This window comes from Typha latifolia, chromosome 1, assembly GCF_019914945.1.
Source record: "Typha latifolia isolate L0001 chromosome 1, TyphaL0001v2, whole genome shotgun sequence".
NCBI classification, from domain to species: domain Eukaryota; kingdom Viridiplantae; phylum Streptophyta; class Magnoliopsida; order Poales; family Typhaceae; genus Typha; species Typha latifolia.
In genome coordinates this window covers 13,951,049-13,975,461 of record NC_133086.1, presented here as the reverse complement: position 1 = coordinate 13,975,461, position 24,413 = coordinate 13,951,049, and the positions used below count along the sequence as shown (strand labels likewise).

Below are 24,413 nucleotides of genomic sequence, written 5' to 3'. Positions count from 1 at the left end.
ACAAATAGCAGACACCATCTCAGACATGAATGCTTATATTGATTGCAAGAATTGAAGCACCTCCGGCTGAGCTATCGAGGGTGGAGGGGTCGGCGGTTCCGGTGGTGGACTTGGGTTCACGGGTAGTCATTGCCAGTGGTGCATCCCTGACCGTGGAAGTTTCCTCGGTTACTTTTGCTGCCATCCCTCGTGTGATTGTCATCTGGTCCGAGGATAATGACGGCTTTGATACCAAATTGTTACGGACCAACTAGAGGGCGAAAATAGGGACTATGGCAGTGGTGACGGTGAGGAAGATGATGAGCAGTGATGGCAGTGATGAAGGGAGATTAATTTATTTCTACTCCTAGGTTATCTTACTCTTACTCCTAAGATAAACTCAAGGCTTGAATATTTTCTCAATGCTTTGATGCTTATCAAGGACCCTAACGCATCTCTATATGGAGGTCTATTACAACGAGTCCCACTAGGACTGGCCCTAAAGGCTGACATGACTCGAATTAGGATTTACCTTAAAGGCTTACATAACTTAATTGGACATACCTTAAAGGCTTTTATGACTTAATTGGACTTGCCTTAAAGGCTTACATAACTTAATTGGACTTCTCTTAAAGGTTTACTTGACTTAGCTAGACTTGCCTTAAGGGCTGTCATAACTTATTTTGGCTTGCCTTAATGGCTAACATGACTAAACTAGACTTGCTAGAAAGGCTTACATCATGAAATAATTAAAAGATAAGTTGACTCGATCAATCAAGCACAATTTTCCTGTAAATTGATCCAATCAGACCCTAATCACATCAGCACTAGTCTTAGAGTCATTTGCCAATATGGCTAAACTCACACAAACACCAATTCGCTGATCTCACGATCATAGACTTATTTGATGCGATTCTGCATCTCTGTCATGTAGGTCCTCAAGTCTCGTTTGGGTAGCATTTCTATCAATCAGCTCTAGGTCTCAGTCTTCGTTCGTGCTATAGAGGCTACGGGGTCATAGGTCCACAAGGTCGTTGGTGGCCTACTATGCACTACCTCATAAGGGGTCATCTGAATGCTAATACGCGTAACACAGTGTAGTATGACAAATTTGCCCAAGGTAGATAATTGAGTCATCTCCTATGGCGCTCTCCCATAAAGTAGTGAAGATATTACTCGGTGTCCCAGTTCCTCACTTTGGTTTGGCCATCGATTTGCAGGTGGTAGGCCAAACCAAGGTCTAGTGGGGTCCCTTGCTGACATCACGTATAAACACCTCTGCTACGGTCTATGCAGAGAATGGGTGTATTAGGCTAAGAAGTGGGCATACTTGCTTAGTCTATCTACCACCACAAATGTGACTGAGTACACCCGCACTACTAGTAGCCCTTTGATGAAATCCATAGAGATGTCCTCCCAAACTCGATTTGACCTCTTTGCTCCCACCAAGTCCTCTAATTCATCCTCCACTACTTCATCTTCCTCCACATCCTCCGCTTCCTCCAAAACCATCACCGTGGTAGCAGGTCCAGCACACATTTGTAAATAGGAGTGAATCATTCATCACAATAAAAGCACAGCCCATTAGCTCTTGTTGCTTCAACTTGGGCTTGGGTAAGTCTTCTCATGGTAGCTCGAGGAGGTCCCCTCACCTCTGGTTGTGGCCATGGAAGCAGGCTTGCACCCATTGTCCTTGGTGGAGCCGCTTGCACATGATGTGCGGTAGCGGTTTGCCTAGGCACTCCTCTAACCTCCTTGGTGCTCCAGCCTGCTTTTGCTGCCAATCGAAGCTCCCTAAGCTTCTCTTCCATCAATTAAGATATGGCAAATGCCTCCAGCAGTATGGTTAGTTGAGTAGCCTTCACTTTGGCTTGAATGTCCCGCCGAAGGCCACTAATTTGAGGGTCCAAACTGGACGCAAATAACATCAACACACTCCTCCCACATTCGATAGGGCTGAGCTCGGTTCGTGGCTTGGTATCATTGGATGGCGGTATCTTCGAGATGGAAGGATGTTAATAATACCTTTTCTGCATTAGGTGTTCACTGGTATTCAAAAATATCCTCTGCTCGATAGACCTAATCGAGCAGATTGGGGTGGAAAGTTGAGGCGAACGATCCCCACACAGATCCAAGTTCTTCTTCTTCATGTTGAATGGGCCTTCTTTCTCTTGGGTTTAGTCCAGCATCTCTAGGATGATATCAAGGAGTCGCTGGTTCTTCATAATCCATCCGCCCATTCATCATCATTGTCATGGTGAGACGGATCGAGTGCTCGGTTGTGATGAAAAGTCGGCGCTGATACATTACGCCTTTTTGGCGGCGTAGGCAGCAAGGGCCCCCTAGCTTGGCCATCCATGAAGTCCTCATGGTCTTCCTCGTCTGGCATGGAATGGTGGATGCAGTGTCCTTTGACGAAGAGGTGGTTCCATAGGTGGTGCAATCCGGATGTGACTAGGAAGCTCAATTGCTACTGTGCTTCCTGGTGTGCCCAACTGTCCTAAGTCATCGCTTCCTTCGACGCTTGCAATGCAACTTCGTCATGTCCTCGAACATCTTGATCGGATCTGAGTTGATAGAAGAAGCAATTGGAGAAGACCTAACTAGTGAGTTTGGGTTCGTCTCTAAATAGACCATATCCATGACCTCCCCTTCGACAGAGGAGCCTTCATTAGGTCTCAGCGCCATGGATCTAGTTGTGGCATGGTGTCCGAGGAACGGCTAGCTCGGATGTCGGCAAGCACTCCATGTAGTGGGAGGAAAATAATTGTTAAATATTCCCCCCATAGTACAAAAATTACGAAACTAATTGGATTCATTTCATATCCTCCTGATATACGTTTTTGATATTCACACACTCTGTAGAATCAGACGGCAGCTAGGCCGAAAACAAGAAAAGTTACAGCAGAGGAGGAGATGACGGGTAATGGTGATGATGGTGGTGATGGAATGGTTGCACGAGTTGCTGTTGGGTGAAGGAAGAGTACAGAAAAGGTGGTTGAGAAGAGTAAGGAGGACCCCACAATGAGGCGCGGGCTAGGAATAACCGCTGTCAAGGTGGCACACAGCTAAGGTTTGAGCAAGGAAGGAGAAAATTTAGAATAAAGGAAGAAGGAAGGATAATAAAATATTCATTGATTGTTCCAATAAGGTTGTCTTCAACATATTAAGAGGCTAACCTAACAAGCAAAACTAACAAATGATAAATCTAGAAATAGTGCATTCTCGCCGAGTGCATTCAAACGTGCAATTTGTGTGCTCTGTATGTGTGAACATATGCAGCCTAGGTGAACACAATTTTGCGACCTCCCTATGTTTGAGTGCGCAGCCAGAATTCTTATTCTTGAAGAAAACTAAGAAACCAAAACAAGAAAAGGGTCCATAAGTTGTATCCATGCACGAGATGACATAGTTCGAATCACATCAAGATAGATCCTTGGTTCTGGTGGGGAAGGTGGAGCTCAGCCCCACAGTAACAGCCCAGGTGAAGGTGGAGGGTGGCGTTAGGCCAGTGAACACTTGCAGCTCAACCGTGTGCCCTCATTCGTGACGAGCACAAGCCGTCCATCTTCTTGCCTAGTAGAGACCGTAAAGTTCGGTCTCATTCCCGTGGGCTGCGAAAGTAGGAGGTCACCATGGCCTTGCCGAGCACCTCACTGTAGTCCTACCCGAGTGGAGAAAGAAGGGACGGGGAAGGAGAAGAAGAAGAAGAAGAGGAGGAGGAAGAAGAACAAGAACAAGAACAAGAAAGAGGATTGGGCCGCAGGGGAGGAGGGGTACGACCGCTGGTGGCCACTCAGCGGCCGGCCTCTCACCGGCTGCTCAAACCTCGGTGGTCCCGAGAAATAGCTCTAGATAGAGAGAGAGAGAGAGAGAGAGAGAGAGAGAGAGAGAGAGAGAGGGAGGCTCACCGATGTTAGTGGAGGTGGCGGCGACAACAGCAGGCCAATGGAGTGGTGGCGGTAGTAGATAAAGAGAGAGAAAGAGAGAAAAGTGAGAGAAACCGAAAGAGAGAAAAATAACGGGAGAGAGGCGATGGGGAGGGAGGCGGCGGCGGAGCCCATCGTGCTAGCTGGCCCAGCGCTTGCGGCGCGTGGCGTCCTCCCCATCTGCCACTGCATGGCGCAAGGCTGTCGTGCCATGCAGTTAATTTTTTTTTAAAGATTGGGTTGTGTTACACACTTCTCGAAGGGTTTGATCAAGTCTTCGAAGAGTCACATGGAGTACTGCCGATTCAAGACCACGATCATCGGATCAAGATCAGACCAAGAGTTGGACCAGTGAACGTGAGGCCATTCCGGTATCCACATGTCCAAAAGGATGAGATGTTTTTGGACCAAGGCATCATCTAGCCGAGCTATAGTGCCTACTTTTCACCGGTGCTCCTTGTGCGAATGCAGGACAACTCATGGCGATTCTGCTTGGATTACCGAGCACTAAATGCCATCACCATCAAGGATCGATATTTGATACGAGGAATTATTGGATGCATTAGCCGGTGCCACCATCTTCACCAAGCTAGATTTACAAGGTTGACTATAACCATATCAAGGTCCAGGCAACTGACTTTCACAAGACAGCCTTTCGAACCCATGGTGGTAATGCCCTTTGGCTTGACCAATGCTCGGCAACTTTTCAAGGGCTGATGAACAATGTGTTTCGCCCATTTCTTCGACAGTATGTTTTGGTGTTCTCTGATGACATCCTCATTTACAGTCGATCGAGAGAGGAGCACCTGTACCACCTACTGATAGTCATAGAGATATTACAGGCACACGGGTTGCGGGTGAAGAAAAGCAAGTGCCTTTGGGGGCCACGAGTTGAGTACCTAGGATACTTCATCTCTTCTGTAGGTGTGGCGGCCGATCCCGTGAAGGTGGTTAGCATGGTGCTGGCCATGACCAAAGGCGCCGAAGAGCTCCGTGGATTCCTTGGCCTCATTGGCTACTTCCGTCGATTCATCCAAGGCAACGAGAAGATTGCAGCCCCGCTGATCACCCTACTCCGCAAAGGCAGGTTCGAGTGGGACAACAAGGCAAAACGCGCATTTGAAGAACTCACCACGACCTTTTTTGTCGAGTTGACACATCTAGGTTAGGGATCGGCGTAATTTCGATGCAAGAAGGGCGTCCTATAGCCTACATGAGGAAAGCCCTCTTGCAATTATCAAGCCAATTGTCCAGGTACACGCGAGAGGTGTTAGTCGTGGTCCACACTATTAGCAAGTGGCACCCATACATGATCGGAAGGCGGTTTCACAGTGCACACTAATCAAAGCAGTCTACCGTACTTACTCGGGCAAAGGATCCACACTCCGGCACAACAAAGGTGGCTCTCCAAGTTTCTCCAGTATGACTATGGCTTGGTTGACAAAAATGGTTCAGAGAACGGCGCAGCCAATGCACTCTCGTTCCGACCTAATGCTGTCGAGCTAGCCACCCTGTCGATTCCAGCCCTCCCCTTATTGTTGGAATAGATTAGGGATGCCACCTTGAAGGACAAGCCTAGTGGAACTTGCAGCTCAGGTGACACAAGACCCATCAAGTTAGATCGAGTACAGCACAATAGATGGACTAGTGCTCAAGGGGGACCAGATCCTAATCCAACTAATGTAGACTAGTAGACCGCCTTGATTAACATGCCGAGCAAGGAAGGGCTCTGATACCAATTGTAGTGGCTCAAATTCTAGAAAAGAAGATATGGATTTGAAAAAGTTGCAGATGCTTCTTGGTAATTCTCTCGTTTAGGGGTCAATTCTAGAGGTGTTGGAGAAGGCTATTTAGATTAGGACTAAAAGTAGCTGATTCATTTCGTAATGTGTAAAAGAGCAGCACACCACAATTTATAGATGGCTAACTCCGAATTAGGTTAGTTAACACTCATCTTGGCTGACTAATGCTAATAAAAAAACTTAGACCAACTAGGTCCAATAAGCAAATGCAACAGGCAGCAAGGTCTTAATTAAACAACTTAAAGAAAATAAGCAATCTAAGATAGATAGTGTGTGAGTCAAAAAGTAGATCAAGCGATTTTGCTTGGCTGGGCTAGATTAGCTTGGGTACCACAACAGGGTGGCAAGATGGACGTGGAAGGTGGAATAATGGCTAGGGTTAGGGTTTTGGAAGGTGGATATGGCAGTGGTAGTGGGGACAAAGCATAATGCTAGACAAAAGAGGGAGAAGTGGTTAGTACTATCATACATAAAGAAACGACGACATCAGCATTAACCACAACAAAGGATTAAAGTTCGGTGACAGAGAGAGGGAGTTTGCCCGAGTGAGCGAGGAAGAAGAGTCTTGCGGCAAAGCCAATGGGTCCAATATTCATTCAATAATCCTCATTAGGGGTTCACTATTGATTATGTAGTGTCCCTAATCGACTAGATTGGCCCAACTAGGCTAGCTTGGGTCAACCGACTTATAATCAACCAATTCCTAACCCATTGCAATTAGGAGCACACCACAATAGGTTTGGCGGCTACCTAACTTGACTCGACTTGGTCGACCTAGCATCTTCAACTTGAGTCCACCCAAACTCAAACCAACTCTAATGCATAAATCTAGGATTAGGCTCTAGCCTAACCACTAATAAGCAAGTAAACCCGAACCTCACTTGATTAACCGGATGGAACAGGCTCAAGTACGACTAATCCACATAAGCAATAACTTGTCCACATAACCAATAACTAAGACACATAAGCAAAAGCAACTAAAAAGCAAATGCACGGATAAATATAAATAGATAACTAGCTAGGGAAATGACGTAAATGCCAATGACTACATCTTTGCGCCAAATTGACTTACAGTTGGGTTTGCCCTGAACTACCATCATTTTCTATCAATGACCCCCTGAATATTTTTTTATACATAATGACACCCCTAAACTTTTATTTTTTGTACATAATGACCACCTAACTAAGTATTTCTGATAGTTCAGGGATCATTATGTACCAAAATAAACTTCAAAGGGTCATTGTGGAAAATAGTGATAGTTGGGGAGGTGAATAGTAAATTAACCCTATATATAATGTATTTATAAGATATGATCCGAGTTTGATCAGATCAATTCATGGGGACATAGGGCTCGCTGGATTGAGTCTAAATATCTTTTAATTATTCATGATGTAATTTAGACATGTGCGCCATTGAGGCAAGTCTAGTTCACTCGAGGAAGCCTTTTAAGACAAGTCCAATAAAGTCATTTAAGCCTCTAAGGCAAATCTGAATCTGAGTCGTGTCAGACTTTAGGGCTAGTCCTAGTGGGACTCATTGTACTTGACCTCTATATATAGAAAGATTGGGCTTCTTTATTTAATCCTCCAAGCATTGAGAAATTATTTTAGATTTGAGTTTATCTTAGGAATAAGAGTAAGATAACTAGGAGTAGAAATAAACTAATTTCCCTTCATCACCAATATCATCGCCCATCATCTTCCTCACCAATACCACCATTGTCATCCCTCCCTCCTTGCACCCTCTCCATCTACCTTCATTCACCCTAATAAAAGCCTATACTCCCTTGTTGCAAATAAACTCTAGTCGGTCCGTGACAATTTGGTATCAGAGCCATTGTTATCATCGGACCAGATGACAATCACATAAGGGATGGCAGCAAGAGTAAATGCAGAGACTTCTACGGCATAGAGTCCACCACCGGCAACAACTAGCCCACTACCCAAGAAAATTCCACCATCAACAACCAAAAACTAGATAAGGCAACCAAAGATAGAGACTCACTGATCTTAGGTGGAGGCACCTCCGTATTCTGAGGCATCAACCAAATACCATGTACAGTACTACCCTTGGTGCTACCTGAAAAATAGCATTCAGATCACCTGGTGAAAGATGGGGGCAATCTTCAAGTGGATCAAGAAGTTTTGACTATATAGAATACTGAGTTGAGGATACGGTATGGTATGATCAATGATTGTTGATATCATTTGATGGAGAGTGCCATTTTTCCTTTAATAATCCCGGGTGAATCATCAATGTCAAGTATGTCATCTTTGAGTCCTATTTCCATTGATCATCCTAAAATCTCATCTCAACGTCTTTGTAGTGAGTCACTATTCCAAGCAAGAATATAAAAGTACCAGAACTCGTATGATCGGTCGAACTCACGAGCTCAAAATTGTGAGGTTGAAAGAAAAGAAAAGAGTTTTATCATCTTTTTCCATCTTTCACCTTCGATTTCCAACAGATGATCGGCTGATTTTCAATTCACTTCTCTCTCTCTCTCTCTCTCTCTCTCTCTCTCTCTCTCTCTCTCTCTTCGAGCTCAATTCCCTTCTTACATTTACATTTTGCTAGCCATGTTTAACTTATCATGCCATTAGCACACATGCATAACCATATAGTACTCAAAACTTCGCTAGCTAGGGTTAGGGGTGGAGGATATTTATATTATTACATAGTAGGGCCCACACTTGAGGTCTTAATTTGTTAATCCCAAACAATCAAGCAGCTATTTTGCTGGGCGATGGGCGATTTTCTATCGATTGATGAAAGTCAACCATTTAGGGTGTTTAGGCTTAGAAAGAAAATGGTGGATGACATAGACCTAGCGATACCCAATGACATAGGGTAAGGGCATCCATGTGCAACTGCTAATGAGTTTTCACACGATGATGCAAATTTGTGGAGCCCAAGCTCAAATGGCTGTATTGATGTGTGATATTGATTTAAATGATGAGCTTATGATTGGAGTCCTTAGTCTATAATGGCGGACAACTGATCATGTTGTTCGCCGGGTGACAAGCAAGCGATTCTACAGCTTGGGTCTACCCTCCATTGGGGGTCGTTGTGGTTGTTGAGCATGGTGTTGGTGGCCAAGAGCCTATGTGGAAGGCATGCCATGTGTAAGTGATGGATATGGTAGTGGTAGTTTGGTCGGACCATGCTAGCCAAATACATAACATGCATGTTTCATTTTACGTCATGATGATCAGTACATAGTTGCACATGCATTTTTTATGCTAGGTGTATTATTATCCGTAATGCTTAACTATGATAGTGCCACTGAATGTTAGGCTCATTCCGTGTTGATATATTATGTAGATTGATTAATACTCTAGTGGGAAGCTTGGCAGTAGTTTATCTTGTAGGATGATAGGCCCCTTTCCTTTATAAGGGGTTTATATTGTCCCCTTATTTTATCTTACTTTTAAGCATGTACTCTTGTAAGGGTTTCCACCCTTTTTTATGTATTTGGATGGATTTGCTATGGACCATAGGCCTCTTGCTGCTTCTGTTTTATTTTCGGGTCTGTTAGTTCTTGATGGTATGTTGTTAAGCGCCTAATCGCCTTGCCTCACATCAACCTCCGTTACCTGGCCTCACCTCGCCTTGACCCACCTCAACCTCTGTCACTACGTTCGGACACGCCACACCTAGCTTCCATCACCGTTGAAGCTAGCATCTACCCCGTTACTTTATATTTTGGGCCATCTATTTTTTCTTTTCAATTAAATCCGTGTGGATGCAATGGGTGTCTTCAGGTGTTTCATTAAATTCACTGGACTTCGTCACTAGCATACATGTATCCCATCAAAGCTTGCTCCTTAACTGGTTACTTAGCTTATCAAGATTCATGCTGTTCTACCTATAGTGTTGCCAATTGGCCAAGCGAGAGGCTTGCTATTAGAGTTTTGTTCTATCTCCTCTGTTTTTTTTTGTGCTTGAGTTCTTGTTATGATACCTGCATTAACTATTGTTCAATCTGTACTACAGCCAAGTATACGACTTGCTTCTAAGGCTCTTTCCTATTTCCCCTTATCATCCTTTGTATCAAGTTGCAATCGTATATTGAAATGAATGATATGATTAGTCTACGGACTTTCTTTAAAGAAACAAAAAAAAAAATTTCAAGGTTATAAGCCAATCAAGGTCGATTTGAAATTAATTTTGTGCTTGAATCAGAATTGAGCTTGAATTAATTCAATTCTAATTCGTGTCAACTTTAAGCTTGAGTCAAATCGAGCTTAAAGTAGCCAAACAATTATATTGTAGATTCGGCCCTAAATAAGGCTTGGATCAAGCCTAATTCAAGATTGAAGTAGACTTAACAATATTTATACAAATAATTTGAACTACAAAAACACGGTGATTACAAAACCTAAACTATAATTAAAAAATATGTATTCCTAGACCAATAGTTTCTTGTATTACAGTTATTGGTTAAAAACGATAGCCCTAAAGAAACTAATATTATGAAGTTTTAGATTTTGATTGAAGGTTCATATTAGTTATATGTATTATATATTATTTAATTTTAAATATTATATTATTATTTTCAGTCTGATACTAAGTTTGATCGAGCCACCTCATGACCAAGCTCAGCTCGAAATTAACTTTGAGCTCGGTCCAGCTGAATGGTATTGTAATTATAGTAAAATTACAATTTTATTTTACAATTACAGTAAATTGGTCGAAACCTCGGCATAATACGTACGCTTCTTATTTAGGATGTTGATATGCTGCTCTAAAGTCTGCATTTAATAACAAAACCGTTAGCATATGGTGTGAACAGTAAAAAAATTAGATAAATAAATATAGTGAGCAGTCAATTTTGGAACTTATAAACGGTTTATAAGTTCCAAAATTGATCAGACGTGGCAATGACATGTCCTACTTTAACAACTGATTTGCCAAGGATGTCTATTCAAGGGTCCACGGGGTCTCACATAAGCGAGTTCGGGGTCTAAAAATATTGAAGCATCATGAAGTTAGTCATTAATCTAATTAAAATTAATTCATGTAAAATATAAATGTTTATTAGGTTTAGAATCACTTTTTTTTATTTTTGATTACATAACTAGGTCTATATTATAGATACGATTCAAATACTATAATTATATTATTATCATAAAATGCTAGTTATAACATAAGGAGAAAGGTTTGTTTCTTTTTATTTATAATATTCTAAATATATAATTATAAAGTAAAAGCTAAATAATTATAAATGAGATATAAGTATAGATAAGATCTATTTATAATAAATTTATAATTCTTAGCCTATTTTGATTAATTAGAAGTTATATAGTATTTTACTTAATTATGCAAAATAATTAATTAATTAATAAGACTAGTATCTTATTCTACACACGATAGTATATAATAAATTGTTAAGATTACTTAAATTGCATATATTATGAATATCAGTACATAAATCTAATAATTATAATTTACAACACTGTCTATTAATCTAATAGAAATATAAATACATAATTAAATAAAAAAAAAAGTATCACCTATATTTATGCATAATACCTAGTTAATCATTAATTATACTAATTATAATTAATAATCATCATGTTGAAGAATATACATTATTACTAAAATAATTAATGTCTAAATAATTTATCTACATTAATCAAGAAAGTAATACCTAATTAAATAAATAAATAAACATAAAATAAATTAGATAATAAAAACAATGTCATTAGTGCTGGGTCGAGCCCAGCACTGTTGTAGAAGCAGAAGGAGCTAAGAGAGAAGAAGAATGGAAGAAGAAGGAAGAAAGAAAAAGAAGAAAGAAGAAAGAAAAAGAAGAAGAAGAGGAGAGGAAGAAAGGAAGGGAGGAGGACTTGATGCCGGCGGGAAGGGCACCGGCCATTGGTGGCCAGCCCACAGCCGACCTCTCGCTAGTGGCTCAGCTCAGGCGAGCCTGAGACAAAGAGCAAGCGAGTGGGGGGGGGGAGAGAGAGAGAGAGAGAGAGAGAGAGAGAGAGAGAGAGAGAGAGAGAGAAGAGGCTCACTACATCAGTGGAGGCGGCGACAGCAGCTGTAGGCTGACGTCGGTTGGGGGAAAGAGAGAGAGAGAGAGACCAAAAAAAAGAGAGAAAGAGAGATTTATAGGGAGAGAGAGGCGGTGGGGGGTTGGCGGCGGCGCTGGGTCCCGCCTCGGCCAATTGGCAGCAACCGGATGGCTAAAACGACGTAGGGGGTGCGTGGCACCCCCAAGCAGTTCCCCTATTCCATGGGCACGAGGCCGGCCACAATCGTGCCCATAACAATTTTTTAGGTTGTTAACAGAATCATGTCATAATTGATCAAAATATATAATTCTCGATACTGTTTAAACAATCTCCATGTCATACATTATCATAACTCTTTATCAAATATGACACGTATGATGCATTCCGACCATGACCATGCTATGGTATCAAAGGCAACTACATATGATGCATATTGATCACTCAATAATCAAGTATATTAGATGACAATAAAATCATATATATTTCTCAACATCTGAATCATCAATGTCATCTCTGAATATCATCATACTCGACTACTATGCACAGTCAATATTTGGTACCAGGTCTCAAAACATAGCCCGAAGGCTCAGAGTATACCCTACCAACCGTTAAGTGTACCTCAATCATATAATCATACATTGCCAACCGTTAAAGGTACCTCAATCATATAATTATACTCTGCCAACCGTTAAGGTTACCTCAATCATATAATCATACCCTGCCAATCATTAAGGGTATTATCATCATCCAGACCCGGATACCTAACTAGCTGACATAAACCAATGAGGATAACTCGGCACATATGGCCCGGTGAACGGCATGTGTCCGAATGTCTGCTGCATACACAGACTACTGACCTCAAACGTAAAGTCATATGATCGTGATTGTGTTAAGCGATCAATCATCTCTAGGCACACCTTAACTCTCATACCAATTCGGGTATCCTTATGCTTTATACTAGCTATCCTATCAATTAGATTTCATTCTTTCCTTCTAAATAAAAGATAATATACATTTTATTCAGTATTATAACAAGTCATGCATATCAAGAATTTAGATATAAAAAGTGTCAAAAGAGATAAGATGTTATGCCATTTACAGCCATAAATGCATCTAAATCATAACAGTATAGTCATTTCTAATCATCTCTATATAGCATCAACATACTTATATCCAAAATCAGTTTACTCACATGTTGATTATATATGCTCGACTTAAATCATCGATAGATAAGATCATATAATCATATTGAAGACCAAAATATGCATATAGTTAATTATATAATTTATTCTAATTTAAGAAATGCGTCTAGGGGATAAGACTACTCACCTCAGATTAGAAAACCCAACACATGTATCCCTCACGTCATCGCTAATAAGATCAATGGGGTCTCATATAAGGGATTCGGAATCTGAAAATATTTATATAATATTAAATTAGCCGTTTATCTAATTAAAATTTGTTAATGTAAAATATAATGATTTATTAGGTTTTAAAATTTCTACTTATCTTTATAACTAGTTAGATTTATAAATATAGATAAAAAAACCTAATTATAATTAATAAGTTCTGTCGGATATCTTGTCGCATCATGGTAGGTCAGCCTATGATTTAATAAAATAAAAGAAAGGTCCGGCGCCTATATCAGTATGTATGTAGGTATCATGTAATAGTCATACTGAATGAATCATAAATGCCGCAACAAAGAATCATATAAGTATGTTCGGTGGGAGGTGACCAGATGCATAGCACGTCTGCCTCGTGGACGTAGTTTCATGATGCATGCACAGTAACGCTGGGATAGGGTTCGTGTACTTTGTGGCTGCGATCGAAGAAGACGACAGCAGCGAGAATGTGAGCGGTCGGGAGATGCGTTTCCCAGTCCCAAGGCATGCACGCAGCTAGCGTGGTGGTCACACTTCCCGAACCTGTTTTGTTTGACGCAGTACAGTTTACTATGGTCGATCCATCTCTTCTATCTGCAGTGCGCCTAAGATAGCTTAACTGTGGAGTTTGGTGGGTAGCATGCATGCAATGTCCGATCAGTCGTGGAGGTAAAAAGTTGTCTTGTCAAAATGCCCTTCACCTTGATTATATATAGTTTCTCTCGAGCAAACCAAGTTCATGGGACATGTTCTTTTTTTTTTTTTGATAATATGAGCTATATTTAGCTGGCTTAACGCCCGAGTGGGGTTAAGGCGTCGAAATTTAGGCAGTTACAAAGTTTCGTGGGGATGGAGTCCTCCAGACTTAACCGGACCGAGTGGGATGCAGCCTTACCCCGTTTGGCCGCCCAGTCGGCCGCACGGTTGGCTTCTCTATATACATGGATGAGTCGATAGTTTGGGAGAGAGCCGAGTAGTGATTTGCACTCAGCAACTAGGTTTCGGAGCTTCCACGGGCAGCCGAGCTCTGACTTCATGATCCGCACCAGCTCGAGTGAATTTGTTTCTACCACCACCTGTCCTTGGTCCCTAGCTAGGGTTAGCCCGAGCCAAAGGGCCATACCCTCGGCTTGTAATGCCGAACCTGCCGGCGTGGGCTCCCAAGCTACCTGCAGGAGTGCGCCGTCTGCCGACCTGAGCACAGCTCCAACTCCCGCTTAGTAGTCGCCCGGTGAGTGGGCGCCATCCACGTTCACTTTGATCCAGCCAGGGGGTGGGGCCACCCATCTGCATTCCTTCCGAAGCCTAGTGGGCTTGAGCATTTGCTGGGTTGGTTTGGCGTAGTCCCGAGCGAGTTGCACCGCCCTGCGTACTACCGTTTTCGCCGTGTCGTTTTCTCCTCGGAACACCCGTGCATTCCGCTGTTTCCACACCGTCCAGAGGGTTGCCGCGATTAGGGCTTTGAATGCAGTGTCCTGTGCATCATCACAGAGCCAGTTTGCTCTTACGTGGCTCACCTTAGTTGGTGTCCAGTCTTGATCTTGTGCTAGCAGGGCCCACACCTCTAGCGCATATCTGCATGAGAAGAATAGGTGGTCTATCGTCTCCGGGTGGATGCCGCACAGGGCGCACTTCTCGTCTGGCCCGATGCGAAGCCCATGTAGGTAGGCGCGAGTGGGCAATATGCCCCAGCAGAGTTTCCATATAAACAGGTGGACCCGCGGCGCCAAAGGGAGCTGCCACAGCGCTTGCCACCCTTCCCAGCTGGCTGCCGGGTTGAAGGTGGGTGTAGATGGACTTAGCTCGTGGCTCTCCTTCCCGGTGTGGCCACCAAATCCATTTATCTAGCTCTTCTGTCCTCATCGATAAAGCCACAGTGATTTCGAAGGCTAGGTCCGACCCGGCGTCGGACAGTAGTCTTTCGCTTGGCCAGCCCTTCAGGTCGCTCACCATCAGCTTCTCATCCAACAGGCTAGGGTGCATGCAGCGCGGTTGCCAGGTCCACGGTATTGGTGTTATCCACGAGTCTACGGCTGCCCGCGTTGATCGGCCGTTGCCCACCAGCTTGCGGCAGCCTGCTCGCATGGTTATGGCAGTCCCGGTTAGGGCCCGCCATACCTAGGAGGCCTTGGGTGGCGTGCTCGGATCCCATGGATTTAGCACCCCATATTTTGACGTTAGGATGCGAACCTATGGTTTATCTACCTGTTCAGCACTTGGAAGAGCAACTTCCCAGCTAGTGCCGTGCGAGCCTGCGTGAGCTTTTGGATGGCCAGGCCTCCTTCTTCCTTAGGGCGCGTTGCTGTATCCCAACCGATGAGATGCATTCCGCGTCTGCTGCCATTTTCCCATAGGAAAGCTCTGGCTTTCTTGGGAATGGCTTCCAGGACTGAGTCCGGCAGCCAAGTGCTGCCCATCCAGTATGCGGGGATCGCCAGCATGGTGGCCTTGATGAGCGTGAGCCTGCCGGCCATCGAGAGTACTCCTCTTTTCCAGCCCGCTAGCTTCTTCGCCACCCGTTCGACTAAGCGACTGTGTTCCTTCACCTTGATGCGTTGGCCTGAGATTTGGACACCTAGGTAGGTGAAAGGCATGCAGGCCGGTCATAGTCCGAGGGAGTTGCAGATTATCTCCTTCTCTTCAGGTTTGATCCATTGTGGCAGGAAAAGCTCTGATTTTTCGAGGTTGACCTTCTGGTTTGTCAGCCGGGAGTACTCCTCCAGGCAGTCGAGGATCGCCGACACAGTAAGGGGCGTGGCTTGGGCTGTGACCAGTAGATCGTCCGCATATAGCATATGTGTGAGCTGGACATCCCCCGTTCTGAACCCAAGAAGCTGGCTTGATGCTGTCTTTTCGTTGAGCAGACTCGTCAGGTTTTGGGAGACCAGAATGAAGAGGTATGGCGATAGTGGGTCGCCTTGCCGAAGGCCGCGGTGTGGCAGCAGCCACTCTGTTTGCTGTCCGTTGATCTGGAACGCGAACCTAGGTGAGGTAACGCATGCCATGGTCCAGTTGCACCATTGCTCAGGGAATCCCATTCTTGTCAGCGTTTGGTGCACCACTGCCCAACTGATGCGGTCGAAGGCTTTCTCCATGTCAAGCTTGAGCATCAACAACGGTGGCTCTCCTCTATTGTGGTGCATCGAGTGAGCTATTTCCTGGGCCGCCAACGTATTATCTGAAATAATTCTGCCGGTAATGAAGGCCGCTTGCTCCGGCCCGACTAGCCTGGGTAGGAGGGCTTTCATGCGTTCCACTAGGATTTTGGAGATGATCTTGTAGCTGACATTGCACAGCGAGATTGGGCGGAAGTCCTTTACACATGTGAGACTATCCTTTTTCGGTATTAAGGTCACTAGGGTTCTGCCCCAGTGGTGGGGCATGGAAGCATGGTGGAAGAAGTGGCTTATGGCTTCGCAGAGGCCGCTGCCCATGACATCCCAAAATTTGATGTAAACTTCCACCTGCAGACCATCTGGGCCTGGTGCTTTGCCCCGAGGGAGGTTCCACAAGGCTTTTTTTATTTCTGCCTCTAATACTGCTCCGGTGAGTTTCTCGGCTTCTTCTGGTGATATCCTAGGCAAGGATGGCCAGCTGGGGTGATGCGTTTCATTATTACTTATCGGGCCCCATAGTTTGCTGTAGAACGCGTGGAAGGTCTCCTCCACTTCTTCCTTAGTTTGGACCCACCTTCCATCACCTTGGAAGATGCCGGAGATCCTATTGCGGTGTCTTCGGATCGTCGCCGTGAGGTGGAAGAATTTGGAGTTCCGATCGCCTTCTTGTACCCATTGGAGTCTTGATCTTTGTAGCCATTTTATATTGATCTGTCTACTGAGGACTGACTTGAGGTTGTAGAGGCTGCGGAGTCTGCCAAGTCCGTCAGCGGGAAGGTTTCCGGCGGCATCCAGCTGCTCGGACTCCTCTAACTCCTGACAGATATCGACTAGCTTGGCTTCAAGGTCGCCTACTGCTTCCCGACTCTAGCGTTTCATCTTTGCTTGGAGTTGGCAGATCTTGTGGGTGAAGGTGTGCATGGGATTGCCTCGGCTTCCGGCAGCCCACACGTCCCTCGCTATCCGCTCACTCTCCTTGTATTCGAGCCAGAGCAGTTCGTAGCGGAAGGGACACGCTTTTGGAGAGATTGTCCTCGGGGTTGACAGGAGTAGTGGGGCATGGTCGGAGGCTGTGCGATCGAGATGTCTGACTTTGGCCATTGGGTACAGGCCTAGCCATTTGGTGTTTGCCAGCACTCGGTCCAGCCTCACCCATATGCGCTGACTCCCATCTTGGTTATTGCACCACGTATAGGGCAGCCCCTCGAAGCCGAGGTCGCATAGACTAGTTGCTTCAATGAAGTCCGCAAAGGCTTTTCCCTTCGGGCCGAGCTCGATCGTTCCGCAACTCTTCTTCTCATTGGTGCTGAGATAGGCGTTGAAGTCCCCTGCCACCACCCAAGGAATGTTTATGGCGGCGAGCTGGAGGAGCTCGTCCCATAGGTGTTGTTGTTCTCTTAGGTTGTTGCTTGCATAAACCACTGACATGAGCGTGGTGTTGCCCGTCTGGGAAGTGAAGACTAGGTGGGCAGCATATCGTGAGGTTGCTAGGATATCCACCCACCCCAGCTTGGTCTTCCACATTACTATGATCCCACCGGAGCTTCCTACCGCGGGCACTGAGAACCAAGACCAGCATCTCCCCACTGCTTTAGCCACCGTGGCTGCCTTGGCCCAGTCCGCATGTGTTTCGAGTAGGACCAGAATTTCCATCTTGTGCTCCCGGTTGAGGTCCCGACATCTATCCAGAACTTCTTTTTTCATGGCGCCCCTACAGTTCCATATCGAGGCTTTATTCATAAGTAAACTATTGAAGGTGTGGGGGTCCTAGTGTAACCTGCCTCTCTTAGAGGTAGGTGCTCTCTCCGTGCCTACTGCTGGCTCGATTGCATTGCCCTCCGTTTCCATGGAAACATCTTCTGTGTGCGTGGCCGTGGATGGGGCCACCAGGGCCACATTCACCATTATGTTTTTGGACTGGTAGGAGTGCTTGCCGGACAGTCAACACTAATCCTTCGTGGCTAGCCTGAGAGCTGGGATCCTTGGAGGGTTCCGGCGTGGTCCGAAAGCTCGCCATTCCGTCTTGGTATATCTCTGGCGGGTAGGTGGACGGATGTGTCTGTCTTCAGATGGTTTTGACGTACGCGGAGCGAGCGGTCCCTGCATGGCCTGAGCCTAGGCGTATGTCAATCCCATTTATGGTGGCCACCCTATTGGCTTGGGCAGTCTCTACGTCTGCATGTGAGCCTGCTGTTTCTTCTGCCTTGCCATCGCTTCCAATTAAATGGGCATTCCACGTGTCGGGTGCAGGTTCCTCCCCGGTGGTTGCTTGCATGGTTGGTGCAAAATTACTCTCACGTCTGGGTCTGAAAGCTTGCTTGGACGCCTCTCTTTGTGAGCTTCGGTAGCGTGTGGCGCTGTTCTCCGCTGCCTTGGATTTGCCTCTGTCTTCTTCTTGGTGTACCTCGCCTTCTTTGGGGTGCGAGCTGCTCTTTCCGTCAGTTCGAGGGCTGCCGTTAGGCGTTTTCCTCTCGACCTCTTGGTGGTGTTTTGGGTAAGTTGACGGAGCATGTTGGTTGGGTGGCCAGCCGGGCTGCTTTTTTGCCGTCTCCGTGATCTCCCCGGGATCTTGGTTGGTTATGCCATTTAGGTGCAGCCTGGGCGGGATGCGCCATCTCCTCCTTGGCTTTTGGTGGCTCTGCCCGCGGCCTCCTATTGGCCTTCCTTTGCACCGATAGCCATGGGCCGTAGACGGAGCTAGCTTGTGCTGCTTCAGGTTCTATTGGAGTGAATCCTTCACCCTTATTGACCGACCTCTTCCTTGGCTGTTTCGGCCTGACCTTTCCCTCCGGGTGGTTTTCCTTCCTTGCTAGGCTCCTTGCACCGCTCTTCCTTGTGTCCTATTCTTCCACACTGGTAACAGATGGCTGGGATACTCGTAGATGATCGTCTGTTCCAGCTCATCCTCTTTTGGGCCAAGCCACACTACTGTTTTCAGCGGCTGCGAGAGGTCGATTTCTATGCATATGCGAGCGAAATGGCTTCTGGTGTGGTCCATGGTTGTTTCGTCTACACCCAGAGGTTTTTCAAAGTAAGCTGCGACCTGGATGAGGGCTTCCAACTCCCAGTATTCCTTTGGGAGGTTATGGAATTGGACCCAAGTTGGAGCAGTATCAAACGCTGCTAGGGATGGTCTGAAGTTGTTCTGCCCTGGAATCAGCTTCAAGACTTTCCCGGTGATCGTCCATGGGCCGTTTCTCAGCACATAGTCCATGTCTTCGTCCTTGTCGAACCGGAATGCGTAGAATCCATTATCCATCTCAAAGGCGGAGAATCCTGAGATGCCTCGCCATAGTCTCGCTAGAATGCTTTTGAGTCTCTCTAGAGGAAGTCCTCTACCCAGGAACTTCCCAAAGAGGGTTCGCTTCCATTTTTCCCTGCATTTAGCCAACACCTCAGGGTCGACAATGACACAGTCTGTCGTTTGCTGCTTGAGTTTGGCAAGTATTTCTGCCGGGATCCTCCCTATATTATCCTTTGGCCGCCTGTTGCTGGCTGCTACAGAGGCCCAGGTTCTATGGTGTGTCTGCTCGGGTCCTGGGGGTGGATGTGCTTCCTTTTCTTTAGCTGGCTTGGATGCCGTTGCTCTTCTGAGGTGGACGTCTTCTCCTCCAGCGGGGGCTGGGGGCCTATTGCCATCGTCTTCTGCTTTGCGAGAGCTCTCCATTTCCTTGTCTCTTTGTCACAATTTTGTCAATCGAAAAAAAACTAACGACATGCCATGGGACATGTTCTGTATGTGAATCATATCCCTACATAGCTCTATGCTATTGGTATAAGTTAACTTGGATGATAATAAGAACGTCCCGCGGCTATGCTTCATTTTGGATTCACGGACATGTTCTGTATGTGAATCCAAAATGAAGCATAGCCACGGGACGTTCTTATTATCATCCAAGTTAACTTATACCAATAGCATAGAGCTATGTAGGGATATGATCTAGAAATTTTGCTTCAGCTGCTGACTGCTATACTTTTTTAGGTCATTAATAAACTTTATTTTTCTAGGCAGTTGCAAATATGGGAGCTCTTCTTTTCCTTTTTTGTCCCTTCAACATGGCGTGGGCAAATTGTTTTATTACATTTCAATTATATATTATTGAGGTTATATTTATACACTCATTCACAACGATTCATATTATCTAGTACATGATTTACTATCTGTTTGACATCACTGATTCGGAGTAAAGTCTATTTACTGAGCTTTTTGCTCATTACTCTTTATTTTTTTTAACCCCTTTAGATATATGGTACGTGATAGCGACTTTAAATATCTTGAAGAGATATTTTAAAGCGAGAATTATGTGAGCTATAGACGTGAGATGGTATAGAATATAGTTTAACTAGATATTAAGTTGTACCATTATTTGATATTTATATTTTATTGTATTAGACAGTGATTTGTATAATACATGTCAGATTATAGTGTACTCATACATTTCATCTTTGTGCCACGCGTGCCGTTCCTAATTTCGAGACCCATCAACAGGCTCCATACTACCCTCACCATGAGAGAGGTCTTGAGAGAGAACCCCATAGGTAAAATTATCGTAAAGATACATTTGATTTTGAAAATAATAGGGGGTTTGGAGGCAATGTGGCCTTTAGAGAATCTCAAAACCATGACAATCAAATTATAAAAAATATTAAGGTGGATGCCCCAGCTTTTGATGGTCGCTTAGATTCTGCTATATTTACTGACTGGCTTCGTGAGATGGACCATTTCTTTGAGTGGTATGATCTACCAGAAAACTGACGTGTTAGATTTGCCCAAATGAAACTAGTCGGCCGGGCCAAACTGTTTTGGCAAAGTATAGAACAACAATTAGTGCAACGAAACCAACCTCCCATAATTCATTGGCCTGAAATGAAAGAAAAATTAAAAGAAAAATATTTGCCACATTCTTATCTTGGTGACCTTTTGGATCAATGGAATAATTTTAAACAAGGAAATAGGCCTATGAGCAATTATGTCTCCCAATTTGAGGAATATATGCTGAGGTGTAACGTTGTGGAGGATGAGAGGATGACACTGAGTCGTTTTAGGCGTGGCCTTAACGACGACATTCGAAGAGAGATTTCCGGGAGGTTACCTCCTTGGACCAAGCTTACACTCTTGCATTGAACTACGAGATGGTTAATAGGCAACAATTGCCTAGGCGACCAATTGGGCGCACCCCCTCCCAGTTACACACCTGCTGGCGTAAAAGTTCGACCACCATTGGTACCTACCAGAACTACCCAAACTGCCGCACCTGCCCAATCTGACAAAGGGAAGGGGCCCCTCCATGAAATTGCACCTGTTAATGACCCCCATCGATGTTACAAATGCCGACAAGTTGGACATATAGCCTCAAACTGTCCTCGAAAGACCCTTTATCTTGGGGAACAAGATGACATTATCGGAGAAAATGAGCTCGATGAACAAGTTTATGAACCTAACCATGATGATGTCCAAGATAGTGATGAAGATCATGATTATGGAGACCATACTGTTGGTGTTGTTCGTTGCGCTTGACGCAACCCCGGGAGATCGATGATTGGTGAAAGAATGCAATATTCCACACTTACATTAAATGTGGGACTAAAGATTGCAAAGTCATCATCGACAGTGGGAGTTGTATTAACGCCGTCTCTTCTAACGTTATATCTCGCCTGGGGTTGAAGTCTGCACCTCATCCGAATCCTTATAAGGTATCTTGCGTAAATGATTCTTCCATTGCTATAAATGAGAGATGCCTCGTTCCTATCACTTTCCTTTCTTATAAGGAAGATGTGTGGTGCGACATTGTGCCGATGGATGTAGGGCATATTATTTTAGGCCGCTCTTGGTTATTTGATCAAGATGTAACTATTTTTGGGCGTTCCAACTCGTGCTCTTTCAATTTTGAAGGCAAAAAGATAACAAGAAAAATGCTCCAAGTAAAAAGGGTTTGCACATAATAAATTCTAAAGAATTTGAAAAGGAAACAAACCAAGGCTCTATTGTGTTTGCCGGATGATCTGCCAGACCAATTGCCTCCTTTACGCGATATCCAACATGCAATTGACTTTGTCCCTGGAGCGTCCCTCCCAAACATGCCACACTATCGAATGAGCCCCAACGAACATGCTGAACTGCAACATCAGGTAAATGAACTTCTTATGAAGGGTTTCATCCGTGAGAGCCTAAGCCCTTGTGCTGTGCCTGCCTTGCACACGCTAAAGATGGATGGGTCCTGGCATATGTGTGTCGATAGTCGAGCCATCAATAGAATAACAGTCAAATATCCTTTTCCCATTCCACTACTTGATGACATGCTTGATATGATGGCGGGAGCTTCAATTTTCTCTAAGATTGATCTTAAAAGTGGTTTTCACCAAATCTGAATTCACCCATGCGATGAATGGAAAACTGCTTTTAAGACGAAAGACGACTTGTATGAATGGTTGGTAATCCTTTCGGTTTATCAGATGCCCCAAGCACTTTCATGCGTGTTATGACACAAGTGCTTCACCCATTCATGGGCAAATTTCTTGTGGTGTATTTTGATGACATTTTGATCTATAGTCAATCAAAAGAGCTTCATTTGGACTATTTGCGTCAAGTCTATCTAGCGCTTCGTGCTGCTAAACTCTATGGCAATAGGAAGAAGTGTTCTTTTTCTTGTCGATCAAGTTATCTTCTTAGGATTTGTGGTTACTTCAGAAGGAGTCCGCGCTGACCCTGAGAAGGTCAAGGCAATTGTTGATTGGCCAAAACCACGAAATATTCATGATGTGCGTAGCTTTCATGGCCTTGCTACTTTTTATCGCTGCTTCATTCGAGGGTTTAGTACTATCATGTCGCCGATCACTGCTTGCTTGAAGAAAGGAGATTTTCATTGTCGTAAGGCAGCAGATAAAGATTTTGAAGAGATTAAGAAGAAAATGACAATAGCGCCTGTAATGCGTCTTCCTGACTTTTCTAAAGCTTTCGAGGTGGAATGTGATGCCTCAGGAACGGGATTGGCGGTGTCCTTAGCCAAGAACGCCATCCTATTGCCTATTTTAGCGAAAAACTAAATGAGGCTAAGAAAAAGTACACTTATGATAAGGAATTTTATGCGGTTATTCAAGCTTTACGCTATTGGCGCCATTATTTACTTCCGCATAAATTCGTGTTTTATTCCAACCACGAAGCTCTTCGATTCCTAAATTCTTAGAAGAAACTAAATTCGAGACATGCTCGTTGGATCGAGTTCTTACAGGATACACTTTTGTACTCAACCATAGAGCTGGGGTTGAGAATAAGGTGGCAGATGCGCTTAGCCGAAGGGTTTACCTTTTGTCTGCCATTAGCATCAAAGTCACTGGTTTTGACAAAATGAAGGAAGATTATACAACTTGTCCGGACTTTGGTGAAATCGTTCTGACTTTGCTAACTGATCCGAACTTAGCTTTGGACAGTTATTCCCTCCAAGAAGGTTACCTGTTTAAGGCTAACAAGCTTTGAGTTCCCTGTACGTCTGTGTGTGACTTCCTTGTTTGGGAGATCCATGCCGGCTGTCTATCGGGTCATTTTGGACGTGATAAGACCATTAAGGAAGTGGAGCGCCAATTTTATTGGCCAAGTCTCAAACGTGACGTTGCAAAATTAGTTGGTCAATGTAGGACTTGTCAGTTAGCAAAAGCACAGAAAACAAAACATTGGACTTTACACTCCGTTACCTGTGCCTGATCACCCGTGGCAGGATGTTAGTATGGATTTTGTCCTGGGCTTGCTTCGCACATTTAGAAAAGATGATTCAATCCTCATGGTTATGGATCGCTTCTCTAAGATGGCCCATTTTATTCCCCTCTGATGCGTCACAAGTGGCCAAATTGTACTTTGCCCATATCGTCAAGTTATATGGTCTTCCAAAAACTATTGTTTCCGACCGGGATGTTTGCTTTATGAGCTCTTTTTGGAAAACCTTATGGCACATTGTTGGCACAAAATTAAAATTTTCTAGTGCTTATCATCCTCAAACCGATGGTCAAACTGAGGTTGTTAATCGTAGTCTTGGAAATCTTTTGCGCTGTCTCATGGGTAATCATAACAAAAACTGGGATGTCATTCTTCCTATAGCCCAATTTGCATATAATAACTCTATTAATAGGTCTGTTGGCATGAGCCCATTCAAAGTTGTTCATGGTTTTAAAGCACACAAACCTCTA

At 44.5% G+C, this 24,413-nt stretch overlaps 3 protein-coding genes across 3 annotated transcripts; 2 read left to right on the top strand and 1 right to left on the bottom strand.

Annotated features, from left to right (window-relative positions):
* The first annotated feature begins 4,624 nt into the window (after positions 1-4,624).
* Positions 4,625-5,077, top strand: LOC140791254 (uncharacterized mitochondrial protein AtMg00860-like). Its single transcript, XM_073141765.1, has one exon. The coding sequence runs from the start codon at positions 4,625-4,627 to the stop codon at positions 5,075-5,077; it is 453 nt and encodes a 150-aa protein (XP_072997866.1).
* Positions 5,078-14,336: 9,259 nt separating this feature from the next.
* On the bottom strand, positions 14,337-15,593 carry LOC140791186 (uncharacterized). The gene is made up of 2 exons (XM_073141638.1): positions 15,325-15,593; positions 14,337-14,883 (listed from the first exon to the last, which is right to left on the bottom strand). Exons 1-2 carry the CDS (start codon positions 15,591-15,593, stop codon positions 14,337-14,339), a joined length of 816 nt encoding a protein of 271 aa, XP_072997739.1.
* Positions 15,594-22,853: 7,260 nt separating this feature from the next.
* Positions 22,854-23,279, top strand: LOC140791030 (uncharacterized mitochondrial protein AtMg00860-like). The gene has a single exon (XM_073141421.1). It carries the CDS (start codon positions 22,854-22,856, stop codon positions 23,277-23,279), a length of 426 nt encoding a protein of 141 aa, XP_072997522.1.
* Positions 23,280-24,413: the final 1,134 nt, after the last annotated feature.

What these genes read in the sequence shown, in the direction of transcription:
- LOC140791254 (XM_073141765.1), top strand. Translation starts at nt 4,625, where the DNA reads ATGAACAATGTGTTTCGCCCATTTCTTCGACAGTATGTTTTGGTGTTC.
- LOC140791186 (XM_073141638.1), bottom strand. Translation starts at nt 15,593, where the DNA reads ATGGCCGGCAGGCTCACGCTCATCAAGGCCACCATGCTGGCGATCCCC. An exon ending in CTCTTCCAAGTGCTGAACAG is followed by an intron (nt 14,884 to 15,324) that starts GTAGATAAACCA and finishes CCCGGCAGCCAG; the next exon opens with CTGGGAAGGGTGGCAAGCGC.
- LOC140791030 (XM_073141421.1), top strand. Translation starts at nt 22,854, where the DNA reads ATGGCAATAGGAAGAAGTGTTCTTTTTCTTGTCGATCAAGTTATCTTC.